Genomic DNA, 20,829 nt, shown 5'->3' on the forward strand with positions numbered 1-20,829 from the left:
GGACGACTCGATATATTCTCCTGGTGTTATGGCATTGGTTGGCCGTTGGCAGAAGCGGCTTACTCTTCGAGTAGATTGTATCGAAAAATATAATCTCAGTCACTCTAGTATTTTGTTTCTTTCTATCGGATTCTTAGAACTTTTCAAACAGCCCACGTATTTATTATTATTATTATTATTATTATTATTATTATTATTATTATTATTATTATTTTCGTTTTTTCCGAACAGGTTATAATGGATTTGTATCTTGTACTGATGGAATAGAACTAATAGGTTGTGCTGCTTCGGATATCAGGCCAGGAAGTCCTACTGCTAATATGATTTGCTTTGTATACTGTGATAAAGCTCTTGAGCTTAGTAAATTAAACAAAGAAGATAGACAAGTAGCAGTGTGTGCAACTATAGAAACTTATTTTCAATCCGAAGAAGCCTTGAGGGTAACTATATACATTTAATACAATATTCCTAATTATTGTTTAAGCTTATTGCTAGTTTAAATACAATTCTAGGTTTATAGAAACTTGTTATCAGTATCAACTCATAGTTTCCGAGAACAAAATACATTCGGAACAGGAAACACTTCAATAATGCTAATCAGCTAATTACAAATTTTATGTTGGTAAATAACACAGTAAAATAATAATAATAATAATAATAATAAAATAATAATAAATACAAATAGAGTAACAGTATACAAGTTATTATACAATAATGGATAAAATGAATAAAATATTTGTTAAAAAAAATAACAAAAAACATGCAGTATCTGTTACAAACTGGAAAATACAAAAATAACAATAGGAAAAAAGCATAATTAACATGATATAAAAAAGGTACATCATATAGGATTAGTTTACAAAGTAAAATTCAAGAGAAGATTATTTTTATTATGTAATTGTAACAGATTACAAAATATTAAAAGAGAAAAAAATCAAAAATACACTATGTAGCTGTTAATACAATATGAAAATAAATATTTCTAAGTTAAACACTTCGGTACAACACACAGATTCATAAGACTATTAATAATAACGAAAATAAAATTAGCATGAGAAAAAAATTATGACACAAATCACAAAATCCATGACCAAGTTTTTTTTTTTAAAAAAATGCAATATACGTAGTAAAGAAGGAATTAGGCATAGAAGAAAAGAAAAGATGATAGGAAAATTAAGACGAGAGAACAATAAAAACCTAACAAAACATAAAGGAATCTTTCAAATGGCACCTTACAAACTTTACTAAATGACATCCAGAAATATAATAAAAATAAGAAACAAACCTGTTTATCTGTTCATAATTAAAGATTCTTACAATTTGATTTAAAAGATACATTATATATATATATATATATATATATATATATATATATATATATATATATATATATATATATATATATATATATATATATATATATATATGTATAAAGTTCATACAATATTTAGAAGAATACAAAACAAAACTAAGAAAATCAGTTGCAAGCCTAAAGATGTTAAGACATTTCATCATTTATTTAAAAAATGAAAAAAAGATTCATACACCTTCTTGAAATTCTTATGAAACAAATCAAGAACCGAATAAAAGTTATTAGCTGTTTCTATACTTTTATATATAGAAGACCTAGTTAGATATTTACTAATAAACAGAACAAATTTCCTAGTGTTTCTGTGACGAATCTTTAAAGAGAAAAAGTTCTCCAGAAATAAAACCCCCATGCTGAATGACATGAAAAAATTTCAAATCAAAGAGCCGACGCCTGTCAGACAGAAGGGTAAGATTAAGATCCGCCCTTATGTCTGACAAGCTCGCCTCTCCTATTTCTTTAAACTTCCATTTTAACCAGGCTAGGAATGAATTTTGAACTGATTCAATCGAAGAACTAAAATATTTTGCTTCACTATTCCAGATTACCGTACAATATTCAAGATGAGACCTAACATTACACATATAGAGAATTTTGCAGGTGTTAATATTTGTAAAATTTCGACATTGCCATTTAATCATTGTTAAATTCCTCCTTGCTTTGGAGATAACAACCTTAAGATTTTTTTGAAAAAGCAATTTTTCATCTAATATTACTCCTAAATCTCTAACATGCTTAACGAATTGGATATGTTGATTTCCTATCCTGAATTTGTAGATGGAAGGATTAACTTTTCTCGAAAATGTTATTCCTTGCGTTTTGTTAAAGTTCAGTTGTAATAATAATAATAATAATAATAATAATAATAATAATAATAATAATAATAATAATAATAATAATAATAATAATAATAATAATAGAATCATCATCATAGGTATTCTGTCATTATTGGCGTGTCACTTGGCGCAACTGAGAAGCTTCCATGCTCCACGGTCTTCCGCTAACCTCTTCGTCTTCACGTACGATTTTTGTTTTGATATCGTCCATTAACTGTAGTCTCCTTCGCCCCTCCCTCTCTTTCCTATCACACCTTTTAGCACGTCCCCCATGATATAGTTCCTTCTTAGCCAATGTCCCAACCAGTTTCTCTTCCTCTTTTTAGGAACATTTAAAATTGTTCTTTTCTCCTTCACCATTTCTAACACCCTCTCATTCGTTTTCCGCTTGATCCAGCTAATTCTCTGCATTCTTCTCCATACCCACACTTCTAAAGCTTCCAGTCATTTTTCATCATTTTTCGTTTCTGCCCCATACAGCACAATACTCCACGCGAAACATTTTATAATTCTTTTTCTCAACTCTTTACTTAAGATCAAAGGCGCAAATCTGTCTTCAACATTGGGGGGGACGGGTAAGACGGTCCCGTATATATATATATATATATATATATATATATATATATATATATATATATATATATATATATATATATATATATATATATATATATATATATATAAGCGATGTTCAAAATATTTATGAAGTTGAAAAACAATGCTGTGAAGGATCAGGGGAGCAGAATTGTCTTCAGTGACGAATTTAGGAGGCTATCGGGCTCATTCTCCCCTCGAAATAATTTGTTAGTTTTACGCATTCCACGTACAACAATAATCCTTCTTACCATTTCTAAGAATGTCATTGACTTTCCATTTTCTTATGCTTTTTGTTTAGAAATAATACTGTATTTGTCAAATTTCATTCCATGTAAGAACCGCGTCCTTAATTGTTCTTTCTGTCATCCTTTCTATTTTTCTGTTTCTTTTTCTTGACGTTACTACTTACATTTCGCCTATCATACTTTATCGACCGTTGTCAGTTGTGATTCAAGTTGGCCGTCATCAGTAACACCAAAACTAAGAGGAGTTGATAAGCGAAACTAGTGTTCCACACCAACATGCGCGGATATCAACATGACAGGACTTTAGTTATTATAACAAAGGAACAATTATATCGTTTAGTTATTTTTAAAAGAAGGAAATGTTTGAATTAAAGAAAATCAAAACGGGGGAATAATTAGCCCGGGAAATTAGGACGGCCAAGAGGATGCTTTCTTTTTCTTGTATGAATAGAATAAAGGGTTAGATTCACTTTTAAATTTTTGTGTCATATTATATAGGATTTATCGATCTGTAATTCTTGTCATTATAACTTCAATTTATGCATAAATTAAAATATATTTAATTCTCAAACTCAGGTGGGCAATTGCCCACTTCCTTCCTTGTATTGGGCATAGCTCTCAAAAGAAAATCCTAAATACGCCATTGGTTGTCTTCAACATTGGAAGGTGGGCAGATTTGAGGCTTATTCTAGATAAGGGAGATGAAACTCATATTACGGTAGATGAATCTGATCAACTGTTGTAGAGTATATTATATATTAGGTGATGTAGATGAAGTAGTAGTACATATCAGTATTACAAATCACTGCCGTGAAAACATTCTGAAATCTGAATACATGCATATTTATAATTGGTATGTTTCTAATTAGGCATCCACAAAGATCCACGTTAAAATTGTTTTATAGTAATATAATAATATAAATGACGACTTCTCCAAAACTATGAAGAAAGAATATCAATTATGTGTGACGCAACAATACTCTTTGAGCAAAATGATTATAATCTCAATAACATTACAGGAATCGTTTCAGAAATCTGACGCATGTCATACTCTTTACTTAACAGATGTAACCTTAAGATTAGAGAGAAAAATATTCCAGCAATTGAATTCTTTTCTTTGCTTACGAAACATCCTCTCTCAAAAGAAAAATTGGGACACGCGGAAATAATACGTAGGAACAAACCATGGTTCGAACTAGCAGAGAAGAGAAAACAGGCAAAATTACGTTGGCTACAAAATCCGAATGAAGTAACTACACAAAATTTCGTAGACATCAGGCGAGGAACTTCCAAAACTTTTAGAACAAAAAAACGCGATATTTTGAAAGCTAAAATTTAGGAACTTGAAGATAGTAAAAATAAAAACATTCGGGACATGTATAAAGGGGTCAACGAATTTAAGAAAGGCTATCAACCTCGTTCTTATATATGAAAGAAAGCTGATGGAACAGTTCTCACTGATACAGATAGCATTTTAAATAGATGGAAAGATTTCTTTGACGATTTGCTTAACACGCAGCCAAAAACTAATGTGCGTGGAGAAAGGAAGATACACACGGCAGAATCATATATTCCAGAACCCAATCGAATAGAAGTAAAACTCGCTATAAAGAAATTAAAGAAACACAAATCTCGGGTGCAAACGAAATTCCGGCTGAGTTAATTTTAGCTGGAGGCAAAAAATTGTGGAACAAGATACACAAACTCATTCTCCTTATCTACAACAAGGAAGAATTGCCACAAGAGTGGGAAGAATCAATCATTGTTCCTATTCACAAGAAAGGCGACAAAACTGACTGTAATAATTATCGAGGCATCTCTCTTCTGTTAACATCCTATAAAATCCTTTCAAACATTCTATTAGCAAGAATGAGTCCATACGCAGATGAAATGTTTGGAGATTATCAGTGTGGATTTAGACGAAATCGATCAACTATCGACCAAATATTTACCATTCGCCAAATACTCGAAAATAAGCGGGAATACAGTAGTCCGGTACATCAACTATTTATTGATTTTAGAAAGGCTTATAACTCGGTTAGGAGAGAAACATTGTACAACGTTCTTACAAATTTGGAATACCGAAAAAGCTAATTAGATTAATTAAGGCATGTTTAAATGAATCCCAAAATGAAGTCCGAGTAGGAAAAGTTTTGGCCACGAGCTTTCACGTTAAGAATGGCCTGAAACAAGAAGATGCGTTGTCGTCATTATTATTCAACTTTGTCCTGGAATACGCTATAAGGAAGATGAAGGATAGCAACCAGGGCCTAGAGCAGAACGGTGTTCACCAGGTTATGCGTACGCTGATTATGTAAGTTTAGTAGGGGTTGATATGAGAAAAATAGAAATAAATGCAGAGGTCTTATTAGACACGCTTGCATGGACATGAGTTTAGAAGTAAATGCAGAGAAAACTAAATACATAGAAGTGCGTCGGGACCGTAATACGGCAAATTATGTATGTGTTAAAATATTAAATAATACTTTTGATAAAGTGGACACTTTCAAACATCTAGGATCAATATTAACAGACGAAAATCATACTCACGAAGAAATTAAATGTCGACTAAAAACAGGGAATTCGTGTTATTATTCAGTTCAAAACCTCTTGTCGTCGCGAATTCTGTCGAGGGATTTGAAGCTTAAAATGTATAAAACGATAATCATACGCTTACTGAGTACAGAGCATAGACTGAAAGTATTTGAGAACAAGATCCCGAGAGAAATATTCGGACCAAGAGGAACGGGAATGGGGAATGGTGGAAACTTCATAACGACGAACTACGTAAATTATATGGCTTACCAAACATTGTTAAGGTCATCAAGTCTAGGAGGCTTAGGTGGGCAGGACATGTAGCCAGCATGGAAGAAAGTAGGAACGCTTTCAAAGTGTTAGCGGTAAGACCAATCGGAAAACGACTATTAAGAAGACCTAGGCGCAGATGGGAAGACAATATTAAGATGAATCTCGCAGAGATAGGAATACAAAGTAGAAACTGGATCCAGTTGGCTAAGAATAGAAGTCAGTGGAGAGCTTTTGTGAACGCGGCATTGAACCTCCGAGTTCCATAGGCTATAGAGTTTGTTAGCTTACGAAGCATGAGTAGATGCCTAGGCTGATACTACAAATAGATTAAATGCGCATTTATTGAAAAGATGGGTTCTACTGACATTGGATAGTCTATATACTCTTCGTGTGCTAGGGCCTAGGGGAGAGGAGGAGATAAGATTTCATATGAGGTTACGTCACGCACAGTCGCACGCCTTCATTTTCATTATAAATGGAAAAGCCAAGAGAAACAAATTTCATCTAACTTTCCTTTGTGGCAGTCGGACACAACTCATCACAGTTATCTGCAAAAAGCACTTTTCAAATCGGATTATTGGGAGAGCCTCCAGTTCCAATGTTGGGGGGGACATGTCTCCCCATTTCCCCGGAATTTGTGCCCGTACCTACAGCTGAGACAAATTTCCAGCATGAGGAGAGGGGCATATCCTCCTCTAACATTTATTGCAATTTGTGCCCAAATAGCGGAAGTGGAATTAATACATATTGATGAGACTACTAAACTCACTACAGCACGAAGTTCAGTTTGAAATACTACAGAATACGATTCTTTTTTTAAAAAAATGGAAAAGCCAAGAGAAATCAATTTCATCTTACATTCCTTTGGGGCAGTCGGACACAAATTCGAAAAAGCGCTTTTTAAATCATATTATTGGGGGGGACATGTCCCCCTCGTCCCCCCCGGGATTTGCGCCAGTGCTTAAGATCCCACAAAATAGTATTTTCTTCTACCTAAAGGCTTCTTTCACCATTGCTATCCTTGCTTTTAATCACGTTCACACATCATATCATCACTAATAATACTACCTAGATATCAAAAACTAGTCACTTGTTTTATTTTCTATCCTCTTACTTTTATATTTAACGGCGACCCCTTCGTACCAGTCACCATAGCGTTTATGTTTTTAACATATATTTTCATCTTATATTCTTCACAGCCCTTCCTCAAGTTTTCTAACATCACATTGAATTTTTCTTCAGATTCCGCAAGAAGAACCATATCATCTGGATACCCTATACACCTAATGATTCTACCTCCTACTGAAACGCTGTTTTCATTTTGTAGGTTTTTTTTTTCACTATCTCTCCTACATAAATATTAAATAATGTATTCGAGAGACAGCAGCCCTGTCGAACTCCCCTTGATTTATATTATTTAAAAGTAGTACCAATATATTATTGAGTGATGAGAAAATATTAAGGTTGGCGTTATGCAACTTCTGCATTCGTCCATTTTTCGACAATTTTTGCACCAAACCTTTTCCTGTAAATGTTTTCGTGATCATTGAGCCTATGTTCTTTCATCCAGTTAGAATTAGAGACAAACTTTCATATCCATACAATGGATAACATAAAGCTTTTATATAAGTATTTACTTTCTAAATGTTTCATATTATTCGTGATGATAGTTTTGTGGAGTTCAGCGGGTTTGTAGACGCACTTCCAGTTTCCAATTAATCTTTTATACTAAGTGCAATATGATTCTTAGAACTAGCTTTTCTTTCCAATAGTTGTCCTTGTGATGTTCCCTAGCTAAAGTTAACTGCTTTCCATCTAATCAGTTTGTCCAAATACCAAATCTGCTTTCATCAATGGACTCATTATACCTATTTGAGGTAGATTTTTAGACCCGCTAACCTTCCGCACATCCAGTGATGCTTTATACCGCCACACCAGAAAATTATGCAAATTATCAACGGTAAATTGGAGACAAAACAACGCATAATTTAGTATCATGGAATCAAGTGTGTCCGCAATTCTTTCCGATTCTATTGCTATGAAATTATAAATGGAAAGTGGTGTCATGATTCGAAACAGGTTTAAATTAAATAAATAAATAAATAAATAAATAAAAACCCTAGTGAATCACATACGAGGCGCATTCAGAAAGTAATCTCCGATTGGTCATCGTGCGTGAAATAGTAGGGGCAGCGCTACCACCTTTTAACAGACATGTGAGGTAGATCAGTCTGCACCCAGTCGTGGTAGAGTGAAGGTTGTCTTATGAATAGTTCTACTTTTCTAGCATAGTTCTCAAAATGTGTGCTGCAATAGAAAACTTCATCAAATACGAGGTACGAGCTATTACATGTTTTCTTGTTGCAAAACAACATACGGTAGCAGCTATTCATCGGGAACTTTGTGCCTTTTATGGATCAAGTGTGATGAGTAAAAAAGTTGTTCATAAATGAGTTTGTTCCTTTAAAAGTGGACGAACAAATATTCATGATGATGAGACGAGTAGCAGGCCATCAGTGGTCACTCATGAACTCGTTCAGAAAATTGATGGTCGTGAAAATAGACGTTTTACAATCTCCGAACTTTCCAATGAACTTCCACAAATTTCCAGGACTGTGTTATATGACGTAGTGTCACAGATGTTAGGCTATAGGAAGTACTGTGGCTGAAGGATCAGGTGGAAGATTTTTATGCTGATGGAATTTCCAAGCTAGTAAAGAGATATGACAAGTGCTTGAGTGTTTATGGAAATTATGTTGAAAAATAGAGCAAAGAAGTAGTTTTCAGATGTATATAATATGTTAATAAATTTTTCTTATTTACCTTGGTGTTTCTTTTTTAACCAATCGGAGGTTACATTCCGAACGGCTCTCGTATAAATGACTAATCAGTGTGATAAATCGGAAGATCGTCGTATATCAAGAAAACAAGAGATATAAAACTGATCTTTCTTTAATGTCACGGCATTTCAAGTTTATGTTGATCTATTCCATGCAATTTTACTGCGCGTGATATATATATATATATATATATATATATATATATACAGGGTGGGCCATTTTAATTAATCCACGGAAATATCTCGAAAATGATAAAACATAGAAGAAATTTTTGAAGTACACGTTATATATTGCTAAGGGGGAAAACCAATTCCGCCAAAAGTACCCCTCCCCGCCCCCCTAAATGGGGGTAACGGGGGGTAACTTTGAAATGTCAAATGGGAACATGGGTCGAGTAATACCTCGTTCGAAAGGTCTTGGAAAACTAAGTAACGCTGTACCAAAAGATGTTTCGTATTGTGCACCATTTTCAAAATGGCCGTCATGATATGGTTCGGAAACTCCAGTACCCGTAGTATGAAAACATGGAAGGTAAATGAATGGAACAAAATTGAAATACGTAAATATCATAGGGCATATCGAATGATGTAATCCCTGTGATCCCAGTGGCCTCCCTGAAGGGGTCTTGTGGGCTAACTTCAAAATTTCAATGTCCGACCGGACAACGGTTCGGGCGTACGCTTGACCTACCCAATGCTGTTTGGAAGGCAGACTTCATGCATAGAGAATTGGTGCACTAAGTTAACACGGATGGCCACAGTTACATTTTGATTAACTATTAGCATTCATGTCATATTGTGAGCTTGAGGGACGAAACGGTGTGTACGTATATCCCCGAAATGCATTCTGAATAACCAGCACGAATTGCATAAAAGTTTCTCTTTCTTTAGTCACTACAGCGTCATCCTTACAAACAAATGTTTCAACCACACCATACCTATTTGTAAGGTTAGCCTTAATTTACGAATTAAAGTAGAATTCTCGTTTGAACTTTCACTTTACTTTCCACCCTACTTACATACAGAGCGCAGGGAGAGATTATTTTGCAGGACTTGGATTTCTCTCTATACATTGTGGCAATTTACTCTAATATTTTTATCTCTGTTGTATTATTCTCGAGCCTTGGAACACCTCCGTGGTTTTCCTATTTAATTTTCGTTATTTTCATTTATGTCTAACTGTATTCATACTATGGGCACTAGACGTTTTCTTAGACACAGTCACCATGTCTTTGCAATCATTTTGAAAACGGTGTCTCATGTCGAAAATTTTCTTACAGAAGCTGTTTGATATTAATTTGTCTATGTAACGTGATGTTACTCGCTTCAAGCTGCTATTTGAAATTTTCAAGTTGGCCCCGGATACCTTTCAGTTGGCCCTTGGAGTCACCCCGACAACACCTCTCGATGTGCCTTACGTCAGTTAGCTACTCCAGTTTTTCTTTTGTTGATTTATCTCCAATCGCTTTCATACTACGGGTACTAAACTTTTTCTCTGACACGGATACTATGTTTCGGCGGCCTTTTGAGAACACTGCCATTTCACATCAATCGTTTTCTCCTGCAATATGTTAGATTTTGCAAGATTTATCGAACGAGGTACCACTTGACTCATGTTACTATTTGAAATTTTGAAGTTAGCCCCAAAGACCCCTTTAGGGAGGCCACTGGGATCACAGGGACCACACCGTTCGATATGCCCTATGATATTTACGTATTTCAATTTTGTTCCATTCATTTACCTTCTATGGTTTTCACACTACGGGTACTGGAGTTTCCGAACCATATTATGGCGGTCATTTTGAAACCGGTGCACAATATGAAACATCTTTTGGTACAGCGTTACTTAGTTTTCCAAGACCTTTCGAACGAGGTATTACTCAACCCATGTTCCCGTTTGACATTTCAAAGTTACCCCCCGTTACCCCCATTTAGGGGGGGCGGAGAGGGGTACTTTTGGCGGAATTGGTTTTCCCCCTTAGCAATATATAACGTGTACTTGAAACATTTCTTCTATGTTTTATCATTTTTCAGATATTTCCGTGGATTAATTAAAATGGCCCACCCTGTATATATATATATATATATATATATATATATATATATATATATATATATATATATATTCCAGTGTTTATTATTTCAATCAAGTAAATAGAATTTTGGCAATAATCTAATTAAGTGTTTTATGTCTCACAATTTCAGCCTTTGTCATATGAAGATCAAATCTGGGCAAATGAACAATATATTGGTGGTGGGTATACCACGTTCTATCCGCCTGGCGTACTTACGAGGTATGGACCAGTACTTCGGAAGCCCATTGGCCGTATCTTCTTAGCTGGAACTGAAACTGCTACTGAATGGACAGGGTATATGAGTGGTGCTGTGCAAGCAGGAGAACGTGCCGCCAGGGAGGTAGGATTTTTCTCTTTCTCTTTCTCTCTCTCTCTGTGTGTAAGAATATATTTATATTGTACCAAAGTATCAATTGCTCTCATAGAGTAGAGAGACTAGTTTTTAAAAATTTGTTTATTCATTAAAAATAAATTGAGACAAGGGATGGTTCAGTGACGAATGGGAGTGATGATTGAGGTGGTAATTACACAATCTTCACAGTATTGGGAGGACAATAAAAATAACATGAGTTGGCAATCTTCCAACAAGAAACGAAGAAGGTGCACACATTGACTCCGCCATATTTTAGTTTGCATCGTCTCGATGTATAGATTACTGACGTTATGATTCTTTTTAAGATTGTTTCCTTTTTAATGCAACTTTTTGCGTTTCTATGTACACTCATGTCCAAAATTATTGTCGCATGTCTATAAATATGTTGTTGTAGGAATATAATTTGATAACGAATTCGCCCGGTATTTATTATAATGTTAATATGTGTACAATTGGCAAAGACATGTATGTGGCAAATTTCATGTCAAAAGAACAGTAAATAAGAACTATAAAACGAAAATAAAACTTTCTTGTTCATTTAGCAATATTTTGTTCTATTTATTCTAATTTTCGTATTTATAATTCTTTTCCTATGAAATTTACTACAAACATACATTTCTCGATTATACACATAGTAACAGTATTAAAAGTATCCTACAAAATCATTATCAAATTATATTCTTACAAGAAGACAGCTATAGATATGCGACAATAATTTTGGACATGAGTGTACATAGTTATCCAAATGTAGTATTGAGAAAATATAATCTTATCTTCAGAAATCTCCTTTTTCTTAAGTGAAGAGTTTTCATTTCCAATTAAGTGAAACGTGGAGAAAGATATTTGATTATTTGTTTGTACTCATACGCTAGTATGCACTACGAAAACAAAGGAAATGCAGTCGTATTACTTTTTGTTCCAAATTTCACTTGAACACAATTACAGCGGGTATCGGGTTATTTCCCCAAGTACGTTTTCCTCAAGCCCAGAAAATGTGGGACATTTCCTCAACTGCCTTATCTTGATATTGATCATGAACTAGAAATCCAAGACAGAGATACAAATCTTGGCCAACAGCCAAAATGGGGGATATGATTTCTATACGTGATAAAATAAATACAATATTGCCACTGGTTAGATAAAATTTTACTATTAAATTTTAAGAATGAAGGTCTTTTATATCAAAGGACATCTGAATATTCCTCAACTATATAGACTACACAAGCTTTCAATTTAGAATTTAATCATAGCAGTTGCCACGTTTTCAGTATCCCATTTGAATTACGAAGGCAAAAACCCTGCATCTGAACAATTCAAAACAAAAGGTTTCTTTAAATACTTAATAAATAATTACAGGCAATATTGTTTAAAATAAATTGTCCTATACGCACGATTGCCTCAGTAAATCACATTAGTTTCTTGGATTGTGTATAATATAATTCGAATCAGCTGTATTGAAGAAAATTGTAGTAAATTCTCCAGTATTGAAAACAAAACAATATAGTAATGCACAGTGGTCGAAGTGAGACAGTATGCGGCGGTATGCCATATCGCCTCTGGTTTTTCAGTAATGAGGACATACCGTCTCTGGTTTTTCAGTGATCAAGACAATATTTAAATAACAGGTACGCTGAGTCAAAATCACAATAAAACACACCGCCTCTGCTTTTTTCCACTTCGAACTGGTAATACAGATCTCGATAAAACTGAGTTACACTATTATTTTTTAAAACATTTATCATTGTTTTGACCAAATAATGTACATGCATCACAAGATCTTTTGGTCTAGTTGACAGAATGAGATACAAGATAGTTTTCCTGTAAATAAAACCCTAGGATTCCTACCCATAAATTATTTATTATTATTATATGTTTAATAATAATGTTATGACCTCATAAATTTATCGTGTTATGCTTAGCACCTAAATATACCATATCAAAACTGTTACTATTGTATTTCTTAGTGGTTCCCATGTTCTAGATCAGTGGTATTTAAACGGGGGTACGCGTACCCCCGCGAAGATGTTTCTGGGGGTACGTAATGCTGCTTCTGGGGTCTATTGCAAATCTCCGTTGACAGTTCACTGCAAATGAAATTCGATAACTTGTCAATTTGTGACTTTTGTATTTATGTTCGAAAAGATACAATGAAATTAGTAACAGTGCTATTTCACAACTTCTTCCATTTCCATTAACATATTTGTGGGAACAGCGTTTCTCTGCATTAACATCAATAAAAACGAAACACAGAAAATGCTTGAACCCAGAATCAGCTCTGATTCTCGCAGTCTCGAAGATTCGACCAAGAATCGAGGAGTTGGCATCTGGGAAGCAAGCTCAGTCATCTCATTAACAGGTTAGTTTTAAAGTTACTTTTAGTTTTTGAATTTTTAACATTCAGTGTGCGAATTATCAGGGAGGATGAGGGGAAAATCCTCCTCAGTAGAATTGGATGTCTCCCATATGTTTTGAAATTTCCCAGTTTCCCATGTTAATACTTGTTCCGGATGTGCTCTTTATCCCCCTGTAAATAGTCTTTTGATTGGCCCACAGATTGTCCTTTTGTTGGGTCTCTATTTATCCCCCTTTTTTAATCAACAAAACATGTGTATTAAGTTTAATAAGTTAATTTGAATTTAATTTCTTTTAAACAGCTTCAGGAGTACACAATTGAATGGCGAATTTGTCTAGGAGTACCCGAGAAAAAAGATTGAATAGCACCGTTTTGGATCACTATGTTCTATAAAGCACAATAATGCTTTTTGCGTATTTTAGATTTATTTAAATGTTATTCTACATTCAGATTTAAAAATGTAGAATAACATCAATTCTACGTCGAATGGCTTTTAAAAGAAAACTGTTAATCTCATTAGAATTTGTTATGAAAATAAATTTAAATAAATAAATAGGTATTATGGAACTTTTGGGGTACGACACAACTGTATGTTCCCGAAGTTACAGCTTCAAATCACCGAAGACATAAGAGATTTTAATAATAGAAATAATGTTTCTTCTGAGTGCAAGGTTTTAAGCGCTCAAGGAAACTTTTTTACTTTCAGTTTCAGATACAACCGGAAAGTCTTTTCATTTTGAAAGATTAACAAGCAAAAGAAAATTTGGGAAAAAGCCGGCCAGGAAGTATCATCGTGTTAAGACAGAAAATTAGCCCGCCTAATCAGGATATACAGACTTGAAATTTGAATCCAAGATCTCACGATTGAAAAGAGCTGCGCAAACTGTTTACCTCACACTCTTTTAACTTGGTATTATACAGAACTACTAGTAAGCTTACGTGTCAACAAAAAGTTTGACCAATGAACTAAAGTTTGAATTAAAATAGATCATTTCCTTCAAAAGTAATAATAATATATAACTTATTCAACAAATATTGGAGGAACATGGTTCCAATAATGTCAATAGAAACTCGGTAATTGATTAATGTAAATTCTCATTGTCCGTGTGACTTGTTCCATATCACAATACTTTACCCAGCACTTTTAGATTTTAAAGGATTTAAAGAATAAATCCGTGTAGTGATTCTGCCTTGAGATTTGTTTCTAAAGAACAGTTCAATGAATTCATTGTAAAACAGACATTTCATACTCTGCAGATATACCTTATGTTCATTTTCAGTTGGATTAATATAAAACATGTAACATTATTTGCAATTTTGTTCGATAAAGTATGATTTTATTTGACACCCTGCAACCCTTGTTAACAGCAACAGCTCAAATAGCCAGCAGCGAAGTATCACCCCTCTTCTTTCTTGTATTAGTTAAGAATTTCAGAAGTTGTTCTCCTTCTTTTGGTTAATGATCAACAGATTAAGAAGAAAGATAAGCACTTGAGGAAATGACACCATTTCGGAAAGTTGGGGAAATAGACAGTTGAGCAAATAACCCTATTTCATTACAGCGTGATCAATAGCGTACAAAATTCTTTATGCATAATTCCCAAACAAAAATAAGCAAACAATCAAGCAAGTAAACAAGCAAGCAAGCAAACCAATCAACAAACAAACACATATTCACACACACATACACAAAATGGTATTCTGTTCTGGAGATCTCTTGATAAATAGGTATTCAAAGCAAATTCTGAAACTAGGAGTATACTGAGAAACACGATTGAAGAAAGCAGTTATAATCACATTAAAGATATCATTTCAATTCGCATTTTGAAGTACATCTTTGGAGGTGTTTTTGTTTTTAAGTTTTATTGTGGGTTATTATGTGGGCTTTACCCCCTCCCCCCAAAAGTTGGGTATTTTTGAGCTGGAGAAAATTCCAATAATCTTGCTTATTACAGATTAGTTAACTTTATATATATATATATTTCTTTTTTAAGGATATAGGATAACGTAAATGCATCAGTGAAAACTTGATTCCATTGTCTCTATTTATACTTTTTTTTTTTTTTAGATCTATGTACAGCGTATTGTATATAACTGACTAAATGTTCACATATCTTTTGTACTTAGGTACTGCACGCCTTGGGCTTAATCAAGGAGAAAGATATCAATGTTTATGAACCTGATTTCGTGGAGGTTCCTGCAAAACCATTGACTCCGACCATTCTTGAGCGACATCAGCCATCTCTTCAGACAGTGTTCATCGTATGCGGTGTCATTGGAGTCTTTTCAATTTACAGGAATAATGACAGCTTACGATTTGTGGTTAATACAGTGAAATATGCTTTTGGATTTCACAGTGTGATGAGCGATGTGTCGTCAAAAGTGAGTGATTGGTGGCGTTGGTGGTGAACTGTTAAGAAAATGATCTCACGTTTTAATTCTTTTAATGTTATTGTGTAAAAATGTGAAACATACATTTAAAATAAAACTGTTGCCTTTTTATTCAATTATTTTCATATTTCTGTGTTATACTATAGAAACAATGGGATTCGTACCTCCTAACCAGAAAATACTTTATTCAAATAGAATACTTGGAACACACTGTTCAAATTTTTAAAACTAAAACATGTTATTGTGTAAAAATGTGAAACATACATTTAAAATAAAACTGTTGCCTTTTTATTCAATTATTTTCATATTTCTGTGTTATACTATAGAAACAATGGGATTCGTACCTCCTAACCAGAAAATACTTTATTCAAATAGAATACTTGGAACACATTGTTCAAATTTTTAAAACTAAAACATTACCTCCACCGAAAGTGCCCTTGTATAGAAATTATTTCACAATATAGTTACTATATTACTTTATTATTCATTTTCATTATACACGTCACAAAGCAATTGTTGGTTGATCAAATATGCGATCCATCCCAATGCATGAAAAGAACATGAATACCAATGAAATATTGTGGTTAATAAAAATCTGGACAAATTAAAGAGATTTGGACGAGTGCTCAAAACGAGAAAATTCATCAATGCACTTGTTCTTGGTGATTTTTAATTATACACAGGTACATCGTGAATGCAGTTTTATTTTTGATTTATTTTTTTTAAAAATGTGTTGTCCAATCAAAGACATAATTATACAGGGTTCACACTGAAATTTTGGTATTGATTCCAGTAACTTTCAGGGACTATTAAGTAAAATTTTCCTGACCTGCAACACTACAAACACGATATTTATGGTTAAGTTTAAAATAAATAAATAAATAGGCCTCCATACCATTTCCATAGTCGTTCAACGCTTTTCTTTCTATGTTTAAACACAGTGTAAGAATACATTCTTACAGTTAGTACTTATTGTGATTCAAACTTCCTTTATTTGGAACACAACAAGACACTAATAGCAAACAATTATTATACACCAACGGTATATCTTTAATATCTCGGTATTCTGAAAAATAAACATAAACATATCAAGTTTGACCTATCTCTTTGGTTATCTACAACCAACAAACCTAAGTTTTTTCTTTTGTAGCATTTCAATTCTTGATTTAATTACTCCCCCCTCTCCCCAATGCTAGAAGTTTTCGTATCTTCCGGTACTCCTGAAGCTTCTTTATTTCGAAAGATAATTTTGTATTTGCAGCTTTTTTCTTACCATATTTTTAAATTATTTAAGTTGTTCTTCATATCTTCTGCGGGTAGCTAAAAAAAATATTCCCTGACTCTTCTGTAAAATATAGTCTATTTCCCTGACTTTTAAGGTCACAGTGAACTCTGTTATAGACAACTTGAAAAAATATGTCACTATCATGTGAATTCCAAATATAATGAAAGGAAATATTTTAGTTTAACGTCTTAGGATTATATTCTTTATTCTAAGGGAGACGATGGTTAAGGCAAAGGAATGATGATGGAAGAATTGATGGAATGAGAAAGTGGAAGGAAACGGAAGGATCCCAAGAAAACCCACGGACATGTTGTCCACCAGAAACTAACTTGGCCTGGAATTGAACCTGAGATCCCACAGACCAAAGGTAAGCGTTCTACTACTGAAGCACCATACATCATATGAACTGCAATGAGTGATTTCTTGTAACAACGAACTATAAACATGTATTGCAATTAAAATATAGTTTATGTATCTACAAGAAAGTAACCGATCAACATTTTTTCCTGTCGAGTTCTATAAAACTTCGAACTGCTGTTATGAGATGATAAAATACTGTAAATTATTTATTAAGATAGTCATGGTTCTTTGATGATGAGGAAGCATTCTCTACAGTGATCAGTTATGTTTGTAGATTATCTAGACACTACGCATGACAATTTCAATTTTTGTACATTGAATGTTTATGTTCATTATTTCCAGTTAAATTACAGTGCTCTTTTCCATGCTTTTAGTGTCAGAACACCCGGTCTCTATTGGTACATCTTTGTGTGTGTACAGTCGCTGGGTTTAGAGAAATTACTATTATTTTCCTATATTCGTGCACGCATTCCCGCACAAGGTCTTGTGATGGCTGCTGCATTGATCCTTCATTTAAGAACTTCTAAATTGCGAACTCTGGTTTAGTACACAACATCCGAAGAGAAAGCCTATCATAGATAGATTACGTCAGGTACAAAAGAGATTAGGTAACTGAAAACTTATCACTTTCATCCCATTTATTGTTAGTCAATACTTATTAAAGTTTTTTTTTTTTTTTTTTTTTTTTTTTAAAGACTTTTCTCATACGCAAAATACTTCATTACGATATACCAGTTGCTTGCTAGAATAAATCAAACTTGTGCACCTTAATTTGATATATATGTTAGTTAAAAAGCGATGAACATAAATAATATCGGTTTTGAAACTTACTTTTCTATAAGTGAGTTCCATATCAGCTGATCCAATACAAGGATGTTTGATAATATTGATCACGTGATTAACAGGACACTGGTTTCGTTAAAATCAAGTGTGGATCCAGGACGGACTTCTGGACGAAGGGGGCGGTGGGTTGTAGTACTGCTACTTAGAGCTACCTTTAATTAATAGCACCAAGCTCTGGGATGGGTTTTGTTAATATATAAAATCTTTCCTCTTCTGGGAGAGAGGCGATAGCTCCCCTTGGATTTGCCCCTGGTTAATATGAGCTGTGACCTAGAACGGAACATGAACGCCACAGAATTCTTTCAATGCGATTACTTGTTTGAGAGACATGCCCAGAAAATCAGAAGATACCAATGCGGATTGTAACACCGAAAAGATTTCGCAGAGACCATTTAGTCGTGGCGAAGACATTGTGAAAAATATGTATAGAGAAGGGCTGGCTGGCTACGTTGAGAATTGAACTAGAAGAGGTGTTATTCTTCGACAAGAATAATAAGGCTTAATGACTGCATAGCCGAAAAATTGAATATCGTAAAAATGTCCTCCTTTCCACTTTAGAAGCGCAATTTTCGAAAATGCTCCAACACATGTTCGCTTGTTTTTATTGAAGAGTTTATACGCCGAAACTTAAGAGGATCCTACATCGGTCTTTTTCCGAATGAAGTGTCAAAAATTTAAATACAAGAGTGAATCGTAAGTTTTGCAATATTCTGGTACACAACAAACCTGTATTTATTACAGTCCAATGGAAGCAAGTTAACATTCGAAGTATAGTTCATCGTATTGGAGTGTTCGCAGCCACGTTCCTCCTAATTCCTTGATTCCACACCATATCCTTAGAGGCGAAGAAGTCAGTTAATGTTGTTTCCATTTCATGCTGATTGGTGAAACAACCTACTTCAGAAAGTGCGCCATGGGCAAACTAGTAGTAATCCGAAGGGGCAAGGTCAGGATAATATGTCGGGTGTGGCATCACCTCGACGCCATCGGATTCCTGATTTTTTTGATTGCGTTTTTCGTGTAGTTTTGCGTTATCCTGTTGCACGTTTTCGGTTCACCAATGCACGATATTTTTGGTATAATGCAGCATACATCAGCTCAACTGTCCACAATAAACGTACAACCGCTAGAACTGAACTCGAAGTGAATCACCCCTCATAGTTCCGATGCACACAAAGTATGACTTTATGCTTGAAACGGCCCTGTTTGACGACTAGTTTTGGAAGTTGGCCCTTGCTCAATCACTGTTCTTACACATTCGGATTTTGAAAGAACACCCGGTTTTCGTCGCATGTGACAAATCGTTTCAGGAAACACACTTCACTTGGATTTTACAGCATTTGTCGGCACACATCCCCTCCCCTCTGGGCGTGAGCTGATGGGAACTTGCAGGTCACAATGCCGCAGCTTCTGGTGCTTTTCCCGAGTTCACGAAGATGTCGCATTACAGTGGACTAGGACATGCCGAGTTTGTCTGGCAATTGTTGTGTGCTGGTAGATGGATTTTAACCAACAGCTTGTTAAATGACCTCAGAATCTGTTAAGCTGGGGCATGTGGACCTTGGGTGTCTTCATTTTTATAATCCGAACGAATTTTTGGAATCACCAACTGTGCTGTGCTACACCTTATCCTTTCGCATGACAAATATTTTAGGTTGCTGCTGCACTGGGTTTGAACTCATACAGTAAGAGTTCGCGTATCAGACGTTGTTGAGCCTTGACCGCCACTAAAAACTGAATGAAGATATTGACGGAGTTGCGGCCTCCGTGTTAAATAGTTCGTTTGGCACATTATATCTTAGAAAAGTTTGACCTTGTACTTATGGTCGTTCACGGCGTACATACGCGCTTTCCATTTGACTTTCAAAATACTGTAAGACTTATGATTCACCTTCGTATTATATAAACTTTTGAAGGACGGACAGGAAACACTCGAAGACGCACCACGTGCCGAAAGAGCAACACATGTATCAAATGAAAATCTTCAGGCAGCAATTGAGGCGAACAGTAGGCAGGCATGTGAGGAACTGCTATTTAATACTAACACTCAGTGTGAGTGAAGAAACCATTCGGAAGCACCTCCATCAACTTGGGAAGCACTACAAGTTGGGTCGATGAGTCCCACATGATTTGACTCCGAGTCAGAAGGCAACGTGAGCAGACACCTGTGTTCCTTTACTGTCTCGTCTGAGGAAAAAGCCATTTCTGGACAGGGTGTTGACATGTGATGAGAAGTGGGTCCTGTACGAAGCTCTACGGTGCCGTCATCATTGGTTAGCATCCCATGAACCGGTTCTAAAACAGCCGAAACCAGCACTGCACCAGAAGAAGGTTCTCCTCTGTGTTTAGTGGACTACTCGCGGCACTGTGCATCGGGAACTGCTATCAGCTGGCCAGAGCATCAATGCAATCCGGGATGTGGCTAGGATGATCTGGGATACCATTCTATGCCTTG

The 20,829-nt window shown here is 34.8% G+C and overlaps 1 protein-coding gene across 1 annotated transcript in view; it reads left to right on the top strand.

The window, feature by feature from the left end:
- The window catches only part of LOC145693655 (amine oxidase [flavin-containing] B-like), a 65,722-nt gene extending 49,540 nt beyond the window's left edge, over nucleotides 1-16,182 (top strand). Inside the window, exons 7-9 of the mRNA XM_081769879.1 lie at nucleotides 232-440; nucleotides 10,900-11,109; nucleotides 15,623-16,182. Of these exons, the coding sequence (XP_081626005.1) occupies nucleotides 232-440; nucleotides 10,900-11,109; nucleotides 15,623-15,904 (701 nt within the window). The 3' untranslated portion in view covers nucleotides 15,905-16,182. The remainder of the gene's footprint in view (nucleotides 1-231; nucleotides 441-10,899; nucleotides 11,110-15,622) is intronic.
- The last annotated feature ends 4,647 nt before the right edge of the window (nucleotides 16,183-20,829 follow it).

The sequence above is a fragment of the Thermobia domestica genome, chromosome 8, assembly GCF_964235325.1.
Source record: "Thermobia domestica chromosome 8, izTheDome1.hap1.1, whole genome shotgun sequence".
Classification (NCBI taxonomy): Eukaryota; Metazoa; Arthropoda; class Insecta; order Zygentoma; family Lepismatidae; genus Thermobia; species Thermobia domestica.